The 19,239-nt window shown below is 44.0% G+C and overlaps 1 protein-coding gene and 1 long non-coding RNA gene across 7 annotated transcripts in view; both read left to right on the top strand.

Moving 5' to 3' along the window:
* AUTS2 (activator of transcription and developmental regulator AUTS2) overlaps positions 1-19,239 on the top strand; it is a 1,113,825-nt gene that overhangs the window by 772,389 nt on the left and 322,197 nt on the right. For all 6 annotated transcript variants that reach the window (XM_053894094.1, XM_053894096.1, XM_053894093.1 and 3 more), the window contains one exon: positions 18,104-18,133. In XM_053894094.1, the coding sequence (XP_053750069.1) occupies positions 18,104-18,133 (30 nt within the window). The remainder of the gene's footprint in view (positions 1-18,103; positions 18,134-19,239) is intronic.
* On the top strand, positions 8,702-18,103 carry LOC128774746 (uncharacterized). Its single transcript, XR_008419195.1, has 2 exons — positions 8,702-17,178; positions 17,210-18,103. It is a non-coding gene; the product is annotated as an uncharacterized LOC128774746 (long non-coding RNA).

The raw sequence follows: 19,239 nt of genomic DNA, 5'->3' as shown, positions 1-19,239 counted from the left end.
GGAGGTGTTACAGTGTTAAAGAAGGCAATGTATATCAAGTGCATCATAGCATATTTCCTTGCTTTTCCTATGTGCTGACATTGGCCATATAAGGTACTTCTGGGTTGTTTCTTAACTGCCTGACAAAATTTGTAAACAAATTTCTATAGACATTTTTGCTCCATTTTGGATAAATATATGGCAGAGAAGAGCTGAGCTAACTAGTACGAAAAACGTTGAGGTTCTTGATGTGTATCACAGAATCGTCTTCCCGGTAGGAAAGAGACGTTGCTCCAGAAGTGGACGAGTGTCTGCCTCACCACAACCACGCCAACATCGCGTACCTTTTTAATCTGCATTTCTTTGATGATTACTGAAGTTGAGCACTTTTTTTCATGTTTATTAGCCATTTCTATTTCCTCTCCCATGAACTGACCTCTCTGCTTTTGGAAGGAAGAATGAGTCTCCGAGGGCTAGCTAGAGAAAGAGATGCTCCGGTGATCATTCCCGCAGAGCCCTGGGGCCAAGAGTTGCTGGGGAGAGAATTAAGAGCCTCCCGGGACTGCCAAGTGACTGTGGAACAGCCTCGTTCCTAAACCTGAGTGAGCGTTCTACACAGTCAACCTGCAATCAACATTGGCTCGCTACCTTTTTATTTCCTCTGTTAAGAAATAGTTTGGATTTTTGAGAGGGGCTCTTCGCATTCCACTCAAGCCAGTGCTTATAATTCTTTTCTGGGTAGACGACCAGCATGCCTATTCAGTTTGGGTTTTTTTGCTCGGAGAGTCCCATTGGCTCACAGTGCATCGCTGTAGATCTTGCCTGAGTCTTTTACGATTCCTGCCATCCAGCCAGGGGCTGTGACTGCTCTGTAACCTTCTTAGATTTAAATCTGTTGCTCGCATTCTCCTCATAGTGTTACAGAGCAGCAGAGCCCATCCATACTGATGTCTTAATATCATTCTCTCCTCCTTGGATTTATAGAGTAAAATAAACCCGCTGCCATAGAAATGCTTATTGATTACTGAAGTACATAATAAAGCGTAAGAATAAAGTAAGACCCAGTAATCGGTCCTGTTCCTGGGGGATGACAGTAAACCCTGGCCATGGCAGCCTCTACGGGCTGCTTTCTGCTCTGGAGTTAGGAGGCTCCCTTTTAATTAGGAGTCCAAATAGTAAGCAGTGAATGATAGAAACCAGGCAGAAAGAGCACATACTGTATGATTCCATTTATATAAAACTCTAGAAAATATACAAACTAATCTGTAGTGACAGAAAGCAGATCAGTTGGGGGGAGAGCGGTATGGGCAGAGAGGGGAGAGCAGGATTAACAAAGGAGCACGAGGAGACTTCTGAGGGCTGTGGATGTGTTCACTGTCTTGATTGCGGTGATGGTTTCATGGGTGTGTACATGTGTACAAATGTATCCTATAGTGCCTTTTAAATATGGCTAGTTTATTCCTGTACGTTAGAGCTCAATAAAGCCATTAAAGCCACTTAAAAAAAAAAAAAAAAGAAAGAAAGAAACGGCATAAAGGGACAACCTTCCTGGGTCATTTTGTGCTAGAAACAAATGTTCTCTTTTCTTAGGAAACTCTATTTTAAGGAATATTTATGAGGACTTGTAAGACTCCATTTCCCCTTCACATTTGGACCGATGGGGATTTCAGGAGACTGAATGGTACCATCAAAAAATAAAATAAAAAGGCATTGGTAGGGCAAGAGAGCCCTCTTCTTTCTCGGTCCCCTTTTCCTTTCTTACATCTGCACCTTAAAGGTGGATTTTTATGTAATTTTTTGGTAGAAACAAAAGAAGCTGAGGCCTCTGGAAAATAACATTAGTTTCCTTCTCACCCTACTCTTTCTGCCATTATATTTCCCCCGCCCAGAGGAGAGGGCCTACAAAGAAGAAATAAAAACTACTCCAAAATGTTGGCAGTCTGAAAGGGGTCAGGGGTTTTCAGCACCAAGAGATGTTTGTTTTTCTTGCATTTTAACTCTTAATTTTTGACACAGTGGGAAACTCCAGCGTGGCTGCCATTTAAAATGTAACAATGGCGTGGTGCCCTGATTGCCCCTGTCACAAGGGCATCGTGACGGAAGGCCAGGAGACAAAGCAAATGAGGCCAAAGACAGTGCCTACTGCTGAGGTGCTGGTCCGTTTCTCTGCTTTTGAATGTTTCTTTCCTCTGGCCTCATAAGGAGTCACTCAGGGAGACTGAAGCTGGAATTTGTACAACCTCTCTTCAGGCCCCTTGATTTTAATCAGAAATACACAATTATTCTTTTCCTCCAAATAGAGAAACTCAATCCCCATTTTAAATTCAATTATTGTAATTGCAGCATTCAGAAAAATAGCACATTCATCTTCTAATAAGAGATTGTGGGTACCAAATTACTGCATATAGTATGTCAAAACAGGAAACTTGAGACTGGCAGACCAGTGGGTGTTTTTATCTTGGCGATTTGTATTTTCTTGCAGACAATTTATAGTAATCCTACCCTTCCTGGTTTATGATTTGTAAGACTAGGTTTTCAAGCCATCCTAAAATAAAGACTGTTTTTAGGTACAATTTAATTTAAAATGCCCATTACGAACATGATGGATTCTAAGAGGGGCGAAAGTGATAGGAAAAGAAAGCGAAATCAGTTTTTGGATCCTGTAGAATGACGGCCCACCATGTCTTTGGATCTTCCCGAACCACCCTCTTACATTTGTAAATCACTCTGTCTCCAGCCATATTTCTAACCCATTAGCTACGCTTTTCACTGTCTTGCATTTTAAACAAACAGAACGCAAAGTCTGATGGGTGGGAAGTTGACAATGTGGCCATTATGTCTGTCAGCATGAGAGCACCGCTCTCCCTTTTCCTGTTCAATTCCAGTTGCTTCACTTGGCTTGAAGTGAGCCAAATGTAAAAGGAAATACCTTAGGATTTCGATTTTCCTGATTTTCTTTCTTTTTTTATTTTAAAAAGAAAACTTTTTAAGTGTTTATTTATTTTTGAGAGAGAGAGAAAGATTCAGAGCACAAGCAGGGGAGGGGCAGAGAGAGAGGGAGACTTAGAATCTGAAGCACGCTCCAGGCTCTGAGCTGTCAGCACAGAGCGTGATGCGGGGCTCGAACCCACGAACCTGGAGATCATGACCTGAGCCAAAGTTGGACGCCTAACTGACTGAGCCACCCAGGTGCCCCGATTTTCCTGATTTTCTTAAAGGAATAACCTTAAAATTGGATTTCTTCAAATGTGTGCTGTTACTTTCTTCAGATTTTCTTTTACCTTGAAATTATTTCCATGTCTTTCTTGTACACACACTCAGACACCCACGCTTCCAAACACCTTAGTGTTCTTTCCATCACCCCTGTATATTTCTTTTTTTTTTATGTTTATTTATTTTTGAAAGAGAAAGAGAGAACAAGCGGGGGAAGGGCAGAGAGAGAAAGAGAGAGAGAGAGGGAAGCACAGAATCTGAAGCAGGCTCCAGGCTCTGAGCTGTCAACACAGAGCCCGACGCAGGGTTCAAACCCACAAACTGTGAGATCATGACCTGAGTCAAAGTCGGAGGCTTAACCCACTGAGCCACCCAGGCGACCTCCATCCCCATTTATTTCTTGACTCCTCAATTAAACAGTTCCCATGACACCTTCCTTCAGATTGTTTGCTAACATAATTTATGAATTCATTCTTTCACATATGTTCCTTGAGCGCCTTTTAGGTGTCAGATTTAGGAAGAACAGAATATAAGCAAACTCTGACCACAGTGTTGAAGATGCTGGAAATCAGCAGTGGACCTCTGGCCAGTGAAGTCAGAGGAAGCTCCCATATATGTGGGAGAGAGAACAGGCATTTCCGAGCGGAGTAGTAGTCCGTTGGACTGTTTGCTGAGTGTGACTCCTGAGTGCCAGGCATTTTAGTCATATTCTCTCAACTACTCCCTGTGTATACAGTTACCAGCCTTAATGCTCTAAGAAGTTTTATCTCTTCCCAAGGTAACTCTCTTGGTTGGTTTTATTAGATCAATCCTTGGGTAGGCCTTGCATATATGTAAATTCTATGCAAAGGCTATTCACGTAGCTCCTAATCCTGATTGGTCAGAATCTCTAGACAGATTCCAAAATGGCTGGCTTCCGAGTTGTACCCATCATCACCTGTTATTTTCGATATCCATCCTATCTGTCTATTTATGTGGCCAGTTTGAATTTGAATGAACATCTCACTAATGACGAAGCCCGTAAGTCGTTACAGCACTCTGCATAACCTACAGGTGTAGACTCCCAGCTCTTAAATCTATCCATTTTACTTTAGTCCCTATACACAGGTTACTGGCTCCTATTCCTGGAATAAATCCAGACCATATCCACCCAAAAGAATGTGCATCGGGAACCTAAAGGAACACTTAGAAAATTGAATCCTAAAGTGTATTTCCTTGTTGGTAAAAATGAACCATACTTCATTTTATTGCACTTCTCTTTATTGTGTTTCACAGATACGGTGTTTTACATATATTGAAGGTTTGCGGCAACCCTAAATGGAGCACGTCTTTCGGTGCCATTTTTCCAGTGCCATTTGCTCACTTCATTTATCTGTCATATTTTGGTTTTTCTCACGGCATTTCAAACATTTTCTTTCTTTTTATATTTGGGCTTTTTTTTTTAAGTTCATTTATTTAGGTAATCTCCACACCCAGCTTGGGGCTTGAACTCACGACCCTGAAATCAAGAGTTGCACACTCTTCTGACCAAGCCAGCTAGGTGCTCCCATTAGTATTACATTTGTAATGGCGATCTGTAATCAGTGATCTTTGGTGTCACTATTGTGATTGTTTTGGGGTGCCACAAACAATCAGACGGCAAACTTGATAGATGAAGGTTGTGTGTGTTCTGACTCCTCCACTAACTGGCCTTTCCCCCATCTCTCTCCCTCTCCTTGGGCCTTCCTACTCTCTGAGACACAGTGATTTTGAAATTAGGCCAATTAATATCCCTACAGTGGCCTCTAGATGCTTCCGGAAGAGTTATAAATCTCTCACTTTAAATAAAGAGCTACAGATGATTAAGCTTCGGGAAAACGCATGTCTAAAGCCAAGATAGGCCAAAACCCTTGCACTAAACAGTTAGCCAGGTTGTAAATGCAAAGGAAAAGTTCTTGAAGGAAGTTGAAAGTGCTCTTCTAAGGAACACATGAATGATAGCTGACAGAGAAAGTTTGAATGGTCTGGAGAGAAGATCAAACCGACCACAACATCTCCTTAAGACAGAGCCCAATCTAGAGCAAGCTCCTAGCTCTCTTCAGTTCTGCGAAGGCTGGGAGAGGTAAGGAAACTGCAGAAGAAAAGTTTAAAGCTAGCAGAGGTCAGTCACGAGGTTTAAGGAGAGGCTGGCTCCATAACATAAACTTTCAAGGTGCAGCAGCAAATGCTGAGTCACAAGCAGCGGCAAATTATCCAGAACCTCTAGCTGAGATCATTAATGAAGGTGGCTACACCAAATGATAGACTTTGAATGTAGATGGAGCAGCCTTCTAAGATGCCGTTGAGAGGAGTTGTGTAGCTAGACAGGAGATGTCAGTGCCTGACTTCAAAGCTTCAGAGGACAGGCCAACTCTCTGGTTAGTGGCTAACACAGCTGGTGACTTTATGTTGAAGCCAGTGTTCATTTACCATTACAAAAATCTTAGGACCCTTAAGAATTTTGCTGAATCTACTCTGCCCGTGCTCTATAAATGGAACAACAAAGGATAGATGACAGCACATCGGTTTACAGATGGTTTACTGAATATTTTAAGCCCACTGTTGAGACCTACTGCTCAGAAAATCAGATTCCCTTCAAAATAGGACTGCTCGTTGACAATGCACCTGGTCACGCAAGAGCTCTGATGGAGATGTACGATGAGATTAATGTTATTTCCATGCCTGCTAACACAGCATCCATTCTACAGCCTATGAATCAAGGAGCCATTTCGACTTTCAAGTCCTACTATTTAAGCAATACATTCTGTAAGGCTGTAGCTGCCCTAGGTAGTGTTTTCTCTGTTGGATCTGGACAAAGTAAATTGAAACCTCTCTGGATAGGATTCACCATTCTCCATGGCAATAGAGATATTCGTGATTTATAGGAAGAAGCCAAAATATCAACCCTAATGGGAGTTTGGAAGAAGATGATCCAGCCCTCGTGGATGGCGTTGAGGGGTTCAAGACTTCGGGAGGAAGTAGCTGCACGTGTGGTGGGAACAGTGGGCGAACTGGGATCAGAAGTGGGGCCCGCAAATGGGACTTCACGCTGCAGCCTCGTGATCAGACTTGAATGGAAGAGGAGTCGCTCCTTGCAGATGAGCAAAGAAAGTGGTGTCTTGAGATGGGATCTACCCCTGGTGAAGACTCTCCGAAGATTGTTGAAATGACCACAAAGAACGTAGAATATCCCTCAAAAGTAATCAATTAAGCAGCAACAGGGTTTGAGAAGATTGACTCCAGTTTTAAACCAAGTTCTCCTGTGGATGAAATGCTGTCAAACAGCGTCACGTGCTACAGAGAAATCATTTGTTCGTGATAGGAAGAGTCTGTTGATGGGGCCAACTTCATTATCGTCTTATAAGAAATGGCCACAGCCACCACCCTGATCAGTCAGCAGCCATCAACACCAAGGTGATGCCCTCCACCAGCAAGAAGATTATAAGTGACTGAAAGCTCAGATGATGGCCAACATTTTTTAGCAATAAAGTATTTATTAACTAAGGGTGTGTATGTTGGGGTTTTTTTGGACATAGTACTATTGCACATGTAATAGACTACAGGGTAGTGTAAATGTAACTTTTATATGCACTGGGAAACCAAAAATTTCATTTGACTCACTTTATTTCGATATTCATTTTATTGCAGTGGTGTGGACCCAAGCCTGCAATATCTCCCCAGACATGCCTGTATTTTATCAATGAAATAAAACCATTTGCTATTCTACTTTGAGAGGGAATGATAGTTTCTGTTTGCTTGTCTGTTTGGGTTGTTGTCTCTCTTTCTGTGTAATAGAGTAGTGAGTCTTCAAACACCTCACAAGCGTGATTTCTTGCAGAATATGATCTCCTGTCTGGCAGTAAAATTATAAAGAAATTAAATCTGTGGCACCTGGGTGGCTCAGTTGGTTAAACGTCCGACTTCAGCTCAGGTTATGATCTCACGGATCACAAGTTTGAGCCCCAGCCTGCACACGTGTTCTCTCTCTCTCTCTCTCTCTCTCTCTCTCTCTGTCAAAAATAAACATAAAAAATAGAAATTAAATCCAACAGTTAAACAACTATTGCCGTCTTATTTCTGTGTATGACATAGAATTTCTTTCACGAAGTAGACAGAAAAGGTAAAACTATTAGTATTTCTCTCTGGCTGCTTTCAAATGTTTGAATTCATTGAATCCTAACAAAAATTCTGTGGAGTATGTATCATTTCCATTGACAGGGTAAAAAACAAGAAAGGTAGGCTCGAAGATGTTTAGTGTCTTTCCCCAGACCACGTGGTTGCTGAGTTGGGGGGATCGGAACTTGAACCTGGCGCCCTTCCCTGAGCCTGGTGCTGTACCAGGCCCTCGTCTTTAGGGAGAGCTGTCTGCAGTGGGGTAGAAATGTGGCCACCTGCTGCAGTCACTGCCACTTAGGGTTATTTCAGCCTCTTCCGTTCGGCCCGCCTCCACCCACAGCCCAGCCGTTGATCCGAAAGATGTTTTTCAAGGAGTGTCTTTGTATAGAGCGTGGGAGAGCGAGCAGCGCTAGGTCGTACTTGTTGGGAACATGAACTTTGGAGGACGGAACTGGGTTCAAGTACTGCCTGTGCCACCGGAAGCCTTAACTTCTCCTCTTGAAAATGGAGGGGCCGTAACACTTCCCTCCCAGGGCCGTTGTCAGAACGTTCTCTTTTAATGAGCGGTGGGCTGTAGGCTGGCTCTTCTAGGGGGAAAGGTGCTCTAAGAGAGTTCCCATGGAGAATCCCTACCATGCGGGAGCCATGCTGCAGAGCTAAGATGTGAAATGCACTTCATCTTCAGGAAGCCTTCCCCAAAAGAGACAGCTAAGAACTACTCTTCTCCGGCTCCCTTTGCCTGAGGTGGACGCTGTCCCTTTGGCCAGAAATTGAATCGTGTAGGTGCCACTTAGCATGGGAAGCAGTGCCTCACATGCGGTGCCTCCCAACCTTGGGGGCCGGAAGGAAGAATGGTTTGCAACACTTTCATCACCTGGGGAAAAAGAACTCGGAGGCACAGGCACTTTAAGAAAGATGCTTTTACTTTGAGTGTTGGAGAAAATAGAACAATTACCTATTGAAAGCGAAGTGGATGAAAAAACATCTCTGTTCGTACTACCCTGATCATTTAATCTATTCAGATCCATTGTGCCTTCCTGAAGGTGGTTCAGGCCAGACTGTCTGTTCCTTCCCCACGCTAGGGCACCCGGCGATCCCAACTCGAGACGGATTTCCTACGCCACGAGGAGATTCCTCTAAGGGTTTGTGCTCTATGTGCAGTATCGGACCCGTACAATAAATAAAAGGAGGGAGGGAGGGGGATCCACAAATCATCAAATCGGTATTAGCATCTTTTAGGGTCCTTAAGACTGCACTAGGCCCTGTGATGATTCCAGGGACAATCAGAGTGCTCTGAGGAGCTCACTCTCTGACAGGGGAGCAAGACTTCTATACATAAAATCAGTGAAGGATTGTGTTCTGTTGAAACTACTCCGTCTTTGTTGAAGAATGAATGCATGCATGATTTTTGACATCTGTTGAGTGCTTTCTATGGATCAGGCACTGTTCTATGCCTTTTAATGATATAGAGAGAGATATACATATACATGTATATAGACATATATATATATAATATTTCATTATTGTATATTTATGAAGGCAAATGCTCTTCACCGTGGGAGTTAGTACTGCCAATAGCCCCATTTGATAGAAAATGAAACTGAGGCACAGAAAGGTTAAGTTACTTGCCTAAGGTCCTACAGAGTGTAAGTGGTAGAGCCAAGACTTGAATCCAGGCAAACTGGCCCCGTGGCCATGTGTGAAAGAGAATAGGATGTGCTTTGCAAGAGCTGGTTGCCATTTTGGTTCAGACGAAGAGCTTCCGGGCTTTGTTATCTGCTCATCTGGCTTTGGCTTCCTCAAGACTGCAAGCTCCCTCCCCCTTTCTAGAACCCATACCAGCTGGGCCAACCCTGTGCGGTTCTACCCCGCCTGGGCCCCGGCCCCGCCTGCTCTCTCATTTGTAGTTTCTCTCAGCGAGCACATTTCTAAAGGAGGACCGCTGCTCCGCTTTAAGGACATACGAATGGCTTGCCCTCACCTGTCAAGCATGATCCTTGTATTTTACCAGGCCCATTATGAACGCAATCTTTCTGTCGAAAATTTGCATACCTCCTTTCTTGAAAAGTAATGACAGCAATTTCTTTCCCTCCGCTCACTTTCTGAGTGTCTCATTTAACGGCACCTGTGAAACCGACAGGCGCAGAGATGAGAAGTGAAAGAGAGCAGTTGATTAAATCATCATCAAGCCGGGCCTCAGAAAGTCAATTCTGCTTGCCGTCTGCAATGATATCCTTTTATCTTAAAGTAATGAGCTATGGCACTTTTGCATCGGGTAATGCGATAAGTTCTATTAGCATGTTCCATTTGCCTCACAAGCAAGGGCAAGTCATTTTAGCTAGCTCATATCACTGCAATCAAAGCAATTGGCTTCCCAGGCAGAGAAGAAAGGGAAAAGGCTCAGGGTGATTTCTATGGATCACAACACAGCGGAAAAAATAGACTCTTGTATTATTTTAACCCGTAACATGCTTTTCCTTTTTACTCATCAGCAAATTGGGGTTTTATTAGCTCACACAGGACTCTGAAAAGAACCAAGGTTTAGTTGTAGCAAACCCAGGGGGCTCAGGCCCCACCCAAAGGAACAAGCAGCTGTGATCTGGAAAGGGAAGATTGCACAGGGGGTCACAAATATAATACTGCCAGCGAACGTAGCTGAGAAGGTCTCCCTGGTAATAATACCGTGGTCTCGTAATAAACTCTTACTTCACACCATCTTCAAAGTCATTTGTAATAGGTCCCCAGGCAGGTACGGATTAATGCTATTGATGACTTAGAATCAGTAAATCAATGGCAAAGAGGCAAAGGATCTGTTGCTTAAGCTTAAAAGAGATCGTTTACAAATCACCCGGCCCTAGACTGTCAGTTTTACCTTTGGACAAGAAACTCATTTTTCTCATGTTGGCAACCACTGAGGCTTGTGGGCTCTGGGCTTTAAGTAAATTTCATCGTTGGGGTTTATGTATGTTTATACTTGGCAAAGTGTGACTTCCTTTCTTCTTAAAGGGGAAAAAAATGCTGAACTCCAAAGATTTGTGAAATACCCACTTCTTCCACATCCAAAAGCCCAACAATATTTTAGTGAGCTAGCTGGAAATTTACAACATACAGATTGTTTTATGAAATATACCTGGATTTGAAAGTGACAAAAAGGACCAAAAAGGAAAAAAAAAAAAAAAACCATGTTGAATATTAAGTCGTGACCTTTAGAACTTCAGATTTGGACAGCTTGATTTCTGGCTGTGTATTTGTCCTTCTAATGAGTGGTCAGAATGAACCTAGAACACCATAGGCACTTTAAAAGTATTTGTTGAATGAAAATGTGTGATCATCTGAGAGACCCTGGAGGGGGATCAGAAGTGTTCCGCTAGCCCCCTCAGATCACGTTGGCCGTTTGAGTACTGGCCCATTCAAGCTGAGAACTTGCAAAAATGCCAGGTTCTGAGAACTCCCCATAGGAATAACAGGTCACCAGTACAGAATTCCAGAAGCTTCTGAAGATTTGCTCTCCTCTCTACCTCCTGCACAGTTAAAGATGGGTAGACCTTACATTATTTTCTAATGTGCTCTTTTTGTGACTGTCAGAAGCTTTATTCTCATCTTTGAAGTTACTGTTTGGCAAACAAATCTTTCAATTATGCTTTCGCTTTTGTAGAGCTATTTTATTTGATTGGGTATAGTTGTTGTTGAGGCGGAAAGGAAGAGGGCCAGTGGCATCGTTTTACAATCAGTAAGAATACCGTAAACCATTTTCAGGATGAAAATATTCTTTTTTATTTCAAGGTCCCCAATAGCTTTAAATTTCACTTAAAGCCCAAAGTCGATAGGAGAGCAGTGTAAACATTGTGAAACGAGGGCTTTGTGAGGTGACGGAAGACAGACAACATCAGAGTTGCCGTACGCGGCACAGAATGACTACGTGTTTTTGCATGTACCAGGAATTGCAGGGATGGGAAGATGATGGTGGGCATGTTTCTAGTCACTGTGCTGCTAGTTTACTTCTTTAAATAAAAAGTAAGTGTCATGTTTTCTCTAGGTGGCTTCTTCTGAAATTGCTTTTAGGTGAGGGATGTCTTTACAGTCTTAGATAAACCGCCTGCCCCAAAGGGAAATCGATTTGTTTTGTCACCAGCAAAGTTAAATTGTACTTGATGTTAGATGCCGTAGTTTACAAGTTGGGGTTCTCCCTCATTTTCCTCTTATTTCCTTTAGGCAGAAAGAAGAATAAAATAACTTTGTTCAGTGATGGTGTTCAGCCCTGACATCTTTGGTGGCAATGATAAATGGATTTGAGATACGAAATAACTGTTCCAGCAAGGTCCATTGAGCAGAATAGAGAGCAATGCCCTCCTCAATGTCATTGTATGTGATATATTCAATGATTGCCACTTTCTGCTTAAGAATGCATTCCATCACGAGGTACCTAGAATTCCATCTTGTTCCTTCATTCCGAATGAGGCGGAGAGATGTCGCAGACCTTGACTTATTTCGATTTGGATCAGCGTCTTAAAACACAGATATTGAGATTCCCAAATGGAAATGAGAAATGTTTGCTTTTGAGGAAGTACAACAAAATCATAATCGTGTCTTGTCTGGGCCTTTTAATGGAAGGTACTTCCTTCTTGGCCCCAACTCTAGGCTCTGCTAATGATTTTAACACTGCCCCCTGTGCTCAAACATACACCCCGCTGAATTAAGCAGTGGAGTTAGTCATTATTTCCTGTACCTTCTTTCTTTGGAATTACTTGTTTTTTCAAAATCATAGTTTCTTATGTAACCTGGAATCAGCCACTGTTTGAAGAATTCTAAAGAAGAATGAGGTGAACTTATCAATGTGAGCACCTTTCATGTCCCAAGACACTATCTCTTACCTACTCAGAGCTAACTCTGTAGTACGGATGTGTCTTGTGGCAAACAGTGAAAATATAATTTTGTAAGAGATGGAGACAGAACAATTAATTCTAAGAAGAGTACTGTAATTCTAAGAATTCCTAATTCATATTAGAAGATTCTAAGGGAACTGGGTTTGCAAAGGCAAATTAAATTAAACAGTTTTAGGTAGAAACTTGGAGAACCAGAATTAATTTACAAAGACACATGAAATATTTTTAGGTAGGAACTTGGAGAACCAGAATTCCAGGTGGAGGGAACTGAAAAGCGCAAAGATGATAAATCCTGAGGGTGTGACCAGTTGTGCCTGAGTGTGGCAACAACCAGGGGTGTGTTAAGATAGTGCTACTCCAAGTGTGGGCGCACACCCAGGCCACGCCCTGAGTTCTTGGTTAACCGTCTACTGGGGGATCGGCGTGGCAGCTGAGAATAAGCATTTGGAAACTTTTATAGCAATTCAGTAGAGTAATTTCATATCCCTTAAATCTAGTAATAACACACACACACACACACACACACACACACACGTCTTTGCTTTTCTTTTTCACGTTCCTAGCAATTTATTTTTTATTATATTCTACAATGTATTGGAAATTAAGGAAAACAAAACAAAAACAAATGGTCCTTCTCCGCAGAAAGCTTGACATGCACTGTGCTGGAGGAGCGGCTGGGTGTCGGGAGTCGGAGGCTCTGTGAAGAGTTTTCCTTGCCGCGGGAAGTGTCCAGACTCTTCGCTGAGACTGCACGTGCAACAGCATTACCAAGAAGATAAGGGGAGTGGGATAGATAAGAAGATAATACCAGCGGGAGAGGGGCGGACTTGGGGCAAGCAAACGAGGGCGAGTCTGGATTTAGGTGGATGCTCGGGTCTGAGGTGTTTGCAGGGCTTTGGGAAGGGGATGTAGCAAGCAAAAACGTACTTTAGTAAGTTAACACTTACTGCCTACGCCAACTCTGTGCCGTGTGTTGTCTGAACCATTTACACGTGTTCACTTGTTCTCTTCTCCCCTTCCTTTGGGGGACATGCCGTTAGTACCCACATTTTACAGATAAGTAAACTGAGATGCAGAGAATTGAAATGATTCTCCCAGAGTCACGTAGCTGGCAGGTGGTGGGCATAGAGATGTTTTAGTCTCAATATATACATGGTAGACGGAACTAGGGGACTCTAAGGGCTCTCCAGGAAATCACAGACAAACAGTGGAACTGCAGGTTCAACTCTGGGGGGACAGTGAAATTAAGGGATATGCAGAGAAGGAAGAGCCATGAGGAGATACTAGGGAAGAGCAGTATTGGTGAATGTGTACAAGGGGAAAATGCCAATATGTTCAGTCGAAACAATCCGAATAGCAGCACGAGGGAATTTCCTTACTAGGTTATTTACAATCCATACGGTGGATTGCAGCACAGCCTTTTACACACACACACACACACACACACACACACACACATATACTTATTTTTAGGTTTATTTATTTATTTATGGGGGCGGGGAGAGACAGAGAGAGAGGGAGAGAGAATCCCAAGCGGGCTCTGTGCAGTCAGCATGGGGCTCGATCGCACAAACTGCGAGATCACCACCTGAGCCGAAATCAAGAGTCAGATGCTTAACCGACGGAGCCATCCAGCTGCCCCGCAGCGCAGCCTTTAAAAAAAAAAAAAAAAAAAAAAGTGATGTGACAGGGTAAATTTGACTCATTGAACAAAATATTTGACACATTATATGAAAACAAAGAAGGGTACAAGTAGTAGGAATTCATTTTCATTTCTTCAAATGTGTATGTGAAGGATGGAGGAAAGACTGGAAAGAATTCTACAGACGTATTAGCTGTTTACCTATGGGCAGCAGGTTCGTGGGTGATTTTTAAATTCTGTTCAATAAAATATGCATTAATTTGTAAAAGGAGAAAATACTGGGTGGGTGGGTGCGTGGGTGGGTTGAAGTGTTTAAAGGGTGGGACTTAGTGCAAAAGGGAGAGTTGCCCCCAGAAGGCTCACTTCTAATTTGTGAAACCAGAGGGAACAGATGGTGAAGTTGAGTGGGGTTGGGTTCCAGTCACCGGAAGTGCTGTGCTCAGGCACTAGGCCCTTTCTGAGTTCTGCCTTTGAGGCATGTGGCTTGGATTTCATGCTCCTGTCTCCCTCTTTTGTCTGTGCGGGTTTGGCTCACATGTGTGTCTGAAGGCTCAGTGACCAAGAATTCTCTCCCATCTGGGGGGGAAGGCCCCCTTGTTCCTTTTCATTTCTTGCTTTTAAAACGGAGGAAAATATTTCCAGCTTTTCACAAAGGGCTTTGAAGTCTAGTCATGGGGAGTACTCTGTCACCTCAAGCTGGTTGTTAGCGTGCAACCTGTTTGCTAATAAACCAATGCGGGACCCTGGTGTCAAAATGCTTAAAATGGTCAAATCAGCGGGGACTCTGTTTCTGCATTCGACATGCCTTTCCCATTTTCCAGCCTCATGCAGAACATACACCTGAATCAGGAGGTGGCTCGGCGTGAACTCTTGTAAATTGGAGTGGGTATCTAGGGATTGGGGAGCAGACACTTCTTCTTTTAACCTTTCGAGACCAGGAATCATTTGGCCCCAAATCCACAATGTACTGAACCTGGGGTGTAAAAGCCGTACAGTGTATTAAATGTGAATCTGAGCCCATGAATTCTGCCCGCACTGACTCTATAAAACAGCCTCTCCTTTTCATAAAGCCGGCCCATAAACGGCTGCCAGCGAAGCAGAAAGACTCCTTAGGACTGTGGCTCGCGTTCCGTCTGGGGTTGTCAACAAACCCCCTTTATGAGTGGAATAGACCTCTTGTATGTGTCGAACTTCTGGCTTTTTACAGAGTGTGTCAGGAGCCAGGCTAGGCAAGCGTTAGGCGCTGTTTGCTGAGTGCATTTATTGCCTTTGCATAATTTATGAGCTGGAGGGGTTGACCATCATCCGTCTCTGCCAGGGGCTGGCACTCGAGGCTCCGGAGAGCGGAGCTGTAAATTGGATGGTGCGCTCCTGCTGAGCTCACGGCAAAGTCCTCGGGTCAGTATGGGAATTTAATACCAGAAATGGAACTGTTTTCTCAGCGCACCATGTGGGCCCCAGTGCAGCAGAGACTGTTTTGGCAGACTCTGCGACCGGCCTTGTCGAGGAGCTGTCACTCACCCGGCATGTTGTGTGGGGAGCCTGAGCATTTTTAATCGGCTTGGCATCCGTGCTGCTTCCATAATGGATACCAGTAGGTCTCAGTTCTTCACCATATGCTTAACTCTGGAGACAAGGTGCTTCTGGGTATATCAGTAATTACTTGATGCAGAATTAAGTGGACCTTGAAATTAGAACTGGACTGTTGGAAAGCAGAAAGCTTAACACTTTGATAGAAATAACCATTCCCAGGGACATACCGCTGTTAGGATCGGTAGGGGTGGGGGCTGGGCACGGACAGCAGTAGTTCTTTTCCAGACGCCCCACTCCTTCTTCCCCCTGCACACCAGTCCTTGGGGACATGGGCAAGTGCCATGCCACAGCCTTCAGCTGTCACTGGTTGCCTCTCGAGGCGAGCTGGGATCATCTGGGGAGAGGAGTCTGCCTGGCAAAATACGCTTCTCTCTTCCACGCCCTCCTGAATGATGCCTTGTCACTCTTGAAACTGCGCCCGTAACTTAGGAACCCCAACGAAAGCCTAAGCAAAGGCAACGGAAAAGTCACACAATCGGGAGAACAGAACCTCACCTGTCTGTTGTTCTAGGCCTTCAAAGTCTTCATCTAGCCTCTTTGGACTTCTCAGAATAGAGAAATTACTCGTCAGGCAAAAGGAAGTTTAGACCTTCTCAGTTTGGAAGCCTGGTTGAAAACAGTGCAGTCGTACTGGGTTAAAGCACGGTCACTAAAACTCTGATAACCCTATGGCATTGAGGAGCCGGTGAGGACAGTGGAAGGTTAGAGCCCTCCAGTCTGTAAGTTTGTGCTGTGAGTTCCTAAATACCTACAGTGGAGAGTGTAAGCTACAAAGAGGAAGCAGTCCCCAAGTTATGTCTTATGATAGCACGCTGTCCGTTCGGATGGAGTTTTGGTTACTTTCGATGGAAAGCACTCTAATGGTGGTTCTTAAACAATAAGGTAACTTACTGTTACCTGAACAAAAATGTCCAGAGGCAGGCTGCTCTTAGGTTGGTTCAAGTGGCCCCATTGTGCCAGGCCATTTCTTGGCCCCGCTCTCTTGTTTTAGTACTTGGGCTTTTTGCCTCATTTTTGCAAAGTCGCTACCACAGATCCAGACGTCACATCCTCGTTCCGTCGTGTTCAGAGGCAAGAGGCAAGTGCTTCTTGTTTTTCTTCTTTTTTGAGGAGAAAAAAATTTTTTCAGAACCCTCAGCAGACATTTCCTCAAGTCTCAGCCAACGGTGTGTCTTATGGCCACCCTTAGCTATAAGCAAAGTTGGAAAAGAGAGACTATCTGGCCTTTTCAGTCTCAAAACGTCAGAAGCTACGGACTAGGGGAAAGGGGCTTGCAAGTGACTATGGGTATCTAGCCAGTAGTGACTGCTGTATAGGCAAATTTATTTTCTGTTTCTGTTCATAGCTACATCAACTCCCGTGTCCAGGTGGCCACACTAAAAACCTTGGCATCATCCGAGACTCGTCCCTCTTCCTTGCTTCTCGCATCCATGTGTTACCACGTCCTATTGGTTCTGCCTTCAGAACTACTCTGCCATCTGTTCCTCCCTTTCTTAAACCATGCGTCATGCTGGTTTAGACAGTGTTGTAAGGGTTGCCACACTGGTCACCTGTGACCAATGTCTTCTTCCCAACCCCAGCTCGTGGTCTCTCCTCTGCCCCGTGGGAAGAGTCATCCTAATGGACTATAGCTCTCATCACACCACACCTCTGCTCAGTGTTAGTGTTATAGCTTTCCCTCTGCTGCTAAACTGAGAGCTACCTTAGGGCCAGTCCTGCGTCCTGCTTGGTTGAGTATCTGTCTGGCTTAGCAGTGCTCATCAAGGACTTTTGAGTGAATGAATGAATATTTTTATCCGTTGCACGTTTACTGTGACAGAATACATCCCCCCCCCCACTTTTGAAATCAAATGGGTAACAAACACTCTTGGTTTAAAAAGAAAATGTGGTTTTATTTTTTCCCCCTTTGCCTCTAATGAAGAAGCCCAAGTTTTGAGTTAACTCTCGTTCTTTGCTTATCCCAAACTTAGCTGACCAGTTGGAATTTGGGGTCAGTTAGCTACAATGTGACTCTACTGTCTTAAAACAGATTTCTTTGCCCATATTGCTGATTTATTTCCCTGACCTCTTCTTATCATCGGTGTGTTTGTTGTAGGGAATATTCCCTCTTTTCTCTGGGCCTCTAAGCCACAGAAAAGGCAGCCATCACAAACTGGTGAGCTCTGCCCACTGTGTTTCTTCCAAAGTCCAAATGAGCGAATACAGTGTCCGGAGACTTACCTCTTTTCCTGTGCAAAAGCACCGGGAGAGATACAACCATTCACATTAGCTGAAGGTAGAAGGTCTCCATTAAGATATCAACTTGCTCCGAATCCCAGTGAATGACCTTGATGCACCTTAGTCCTGCGGCCAGATTGGCTCCTTGATGGGCATCCCCTCTCCCGTGCAGTGGGGGTGCTCACCATTGCGATCCAGCACCTTGCCAGACTGACCACAGGAAGAGGCACAGAGCGCAGGCGTCGAATGAAATCAACAGAGCAACTTCACAGCATTTCGCTTCTGATTCTGTTTATCATCGTTTGAACTGAAGAAACTCTGTACAGCTTAGGCAGCATTTTTTTATTTCCTCTATTTGTCTTTCCTCTTTTTTTTTCTGTATCAAAAATAAAAATCTACTCAATTTTTTCACTAACCCTTATTCTCTTATCTTTCTTTTCAGTGTGACAGCGACAGTGACCAGGAAGAGAAGGTAAGATCCCCCCGCCCCGCCCCACCATTGTGGGCAGAGTCGAGCACCGTGGTTCTCGCACACGGTCACAGGGTGGTGGGATACCAGCCTGCTATTGACCGTACCTTTTCTGCAAAGACCAGCTTTATTTACACAGCGATGTTTCCTGTGATAAGAAATAATGTATTTAATATGTGAGGCCCACTTTTTTTAAACACACCCGTTAATATTGGATATATCGTCATCAGGTTTTCACTTTTACAGATTTTAAAAGAGGAAACCATTTTAATAGCCATCTGATTTTTCTTTTTGAATCCTTGATTAGAACATTAAACTTGCTAGCCTGCATTTGTAATGTCATTTCTTCATTTCTTTTACTGACCTCTATGCTTCTTCTCGCCTTACTGTACATATTGGCCTTCTTGATGGAAATGTGAACAGTGTGTTTCTCGGAATCTTACCGTGGGACGAGGGGTGGGCAGGGCAAGGCAGGTGGGAACTGCTGTCTTCCCGCCCAGGTGGATGGCCAGGTGGGAGGGCGGTTCTTCCCGCAGGTACCCGCTCTGTGTGGAGGCTGATGGCCGACAGCCTCTGTGCGTCCAGTTCAACATGGATCCGGAAAAGGAGCTCAGTTGTTGAGCTTTCAGAAGATTGGATCACAGCCCGGTAAAGTGAACTTTCTGTGCTTGAAGCAAAGGGATTATTTGTCCGTTTGGTCTTTCTTTCTAGTTGTCCCCACCCCTCAGTCAAATTTCTTGCTAATTTCATTCCTCCCTTATGAACCTCATCAAGAGTTACCCGAACGTCACGGTTTCTATATTGCTCGGCCTCAGGGAAGGGACCTCCCCGGTTTCCGGGTCTGTCCTGTGGAGCTGGCGTTCTTGAGCCACATTCTGTGCCTTTCACCTCCTATGTGCCTGTGGATTTCACTCATAATCCCGCAGTTCGTGTTTGGCGGGATCTTCCCAACAGGCCCAGAATTTTCCCTCCTTCTCTGCTGCCAGCCTCCAAGAGAGATCTAAAGGCTCTGGTTCTGTACTGTCGTTAATTTGAATTCAGCATATGTAGCCTGTTATAAAATGCGAGACATCATCATTTGAGCAGGTCAAGCATATTCAGATGAAGAC

The sequence above is a fragment of the Panthera pardus genome, unplaced genomic scaffold (genome assembly GCF_024362965.1).
Source record: "Panthera pardus isolate Hobbes unplaced genomic scaffold, ASM2436296v1 HiC_scaffold_4, whole genome shotgun sequence".
NCBI lineage: Eukaryota > Metazoa > Chordata > Mammalia > Carnivora > Felidae > Panthera > Panthera pardus.
This window is presented reverse-complemented; position numbering and strand designations above follow the sequence as displayed.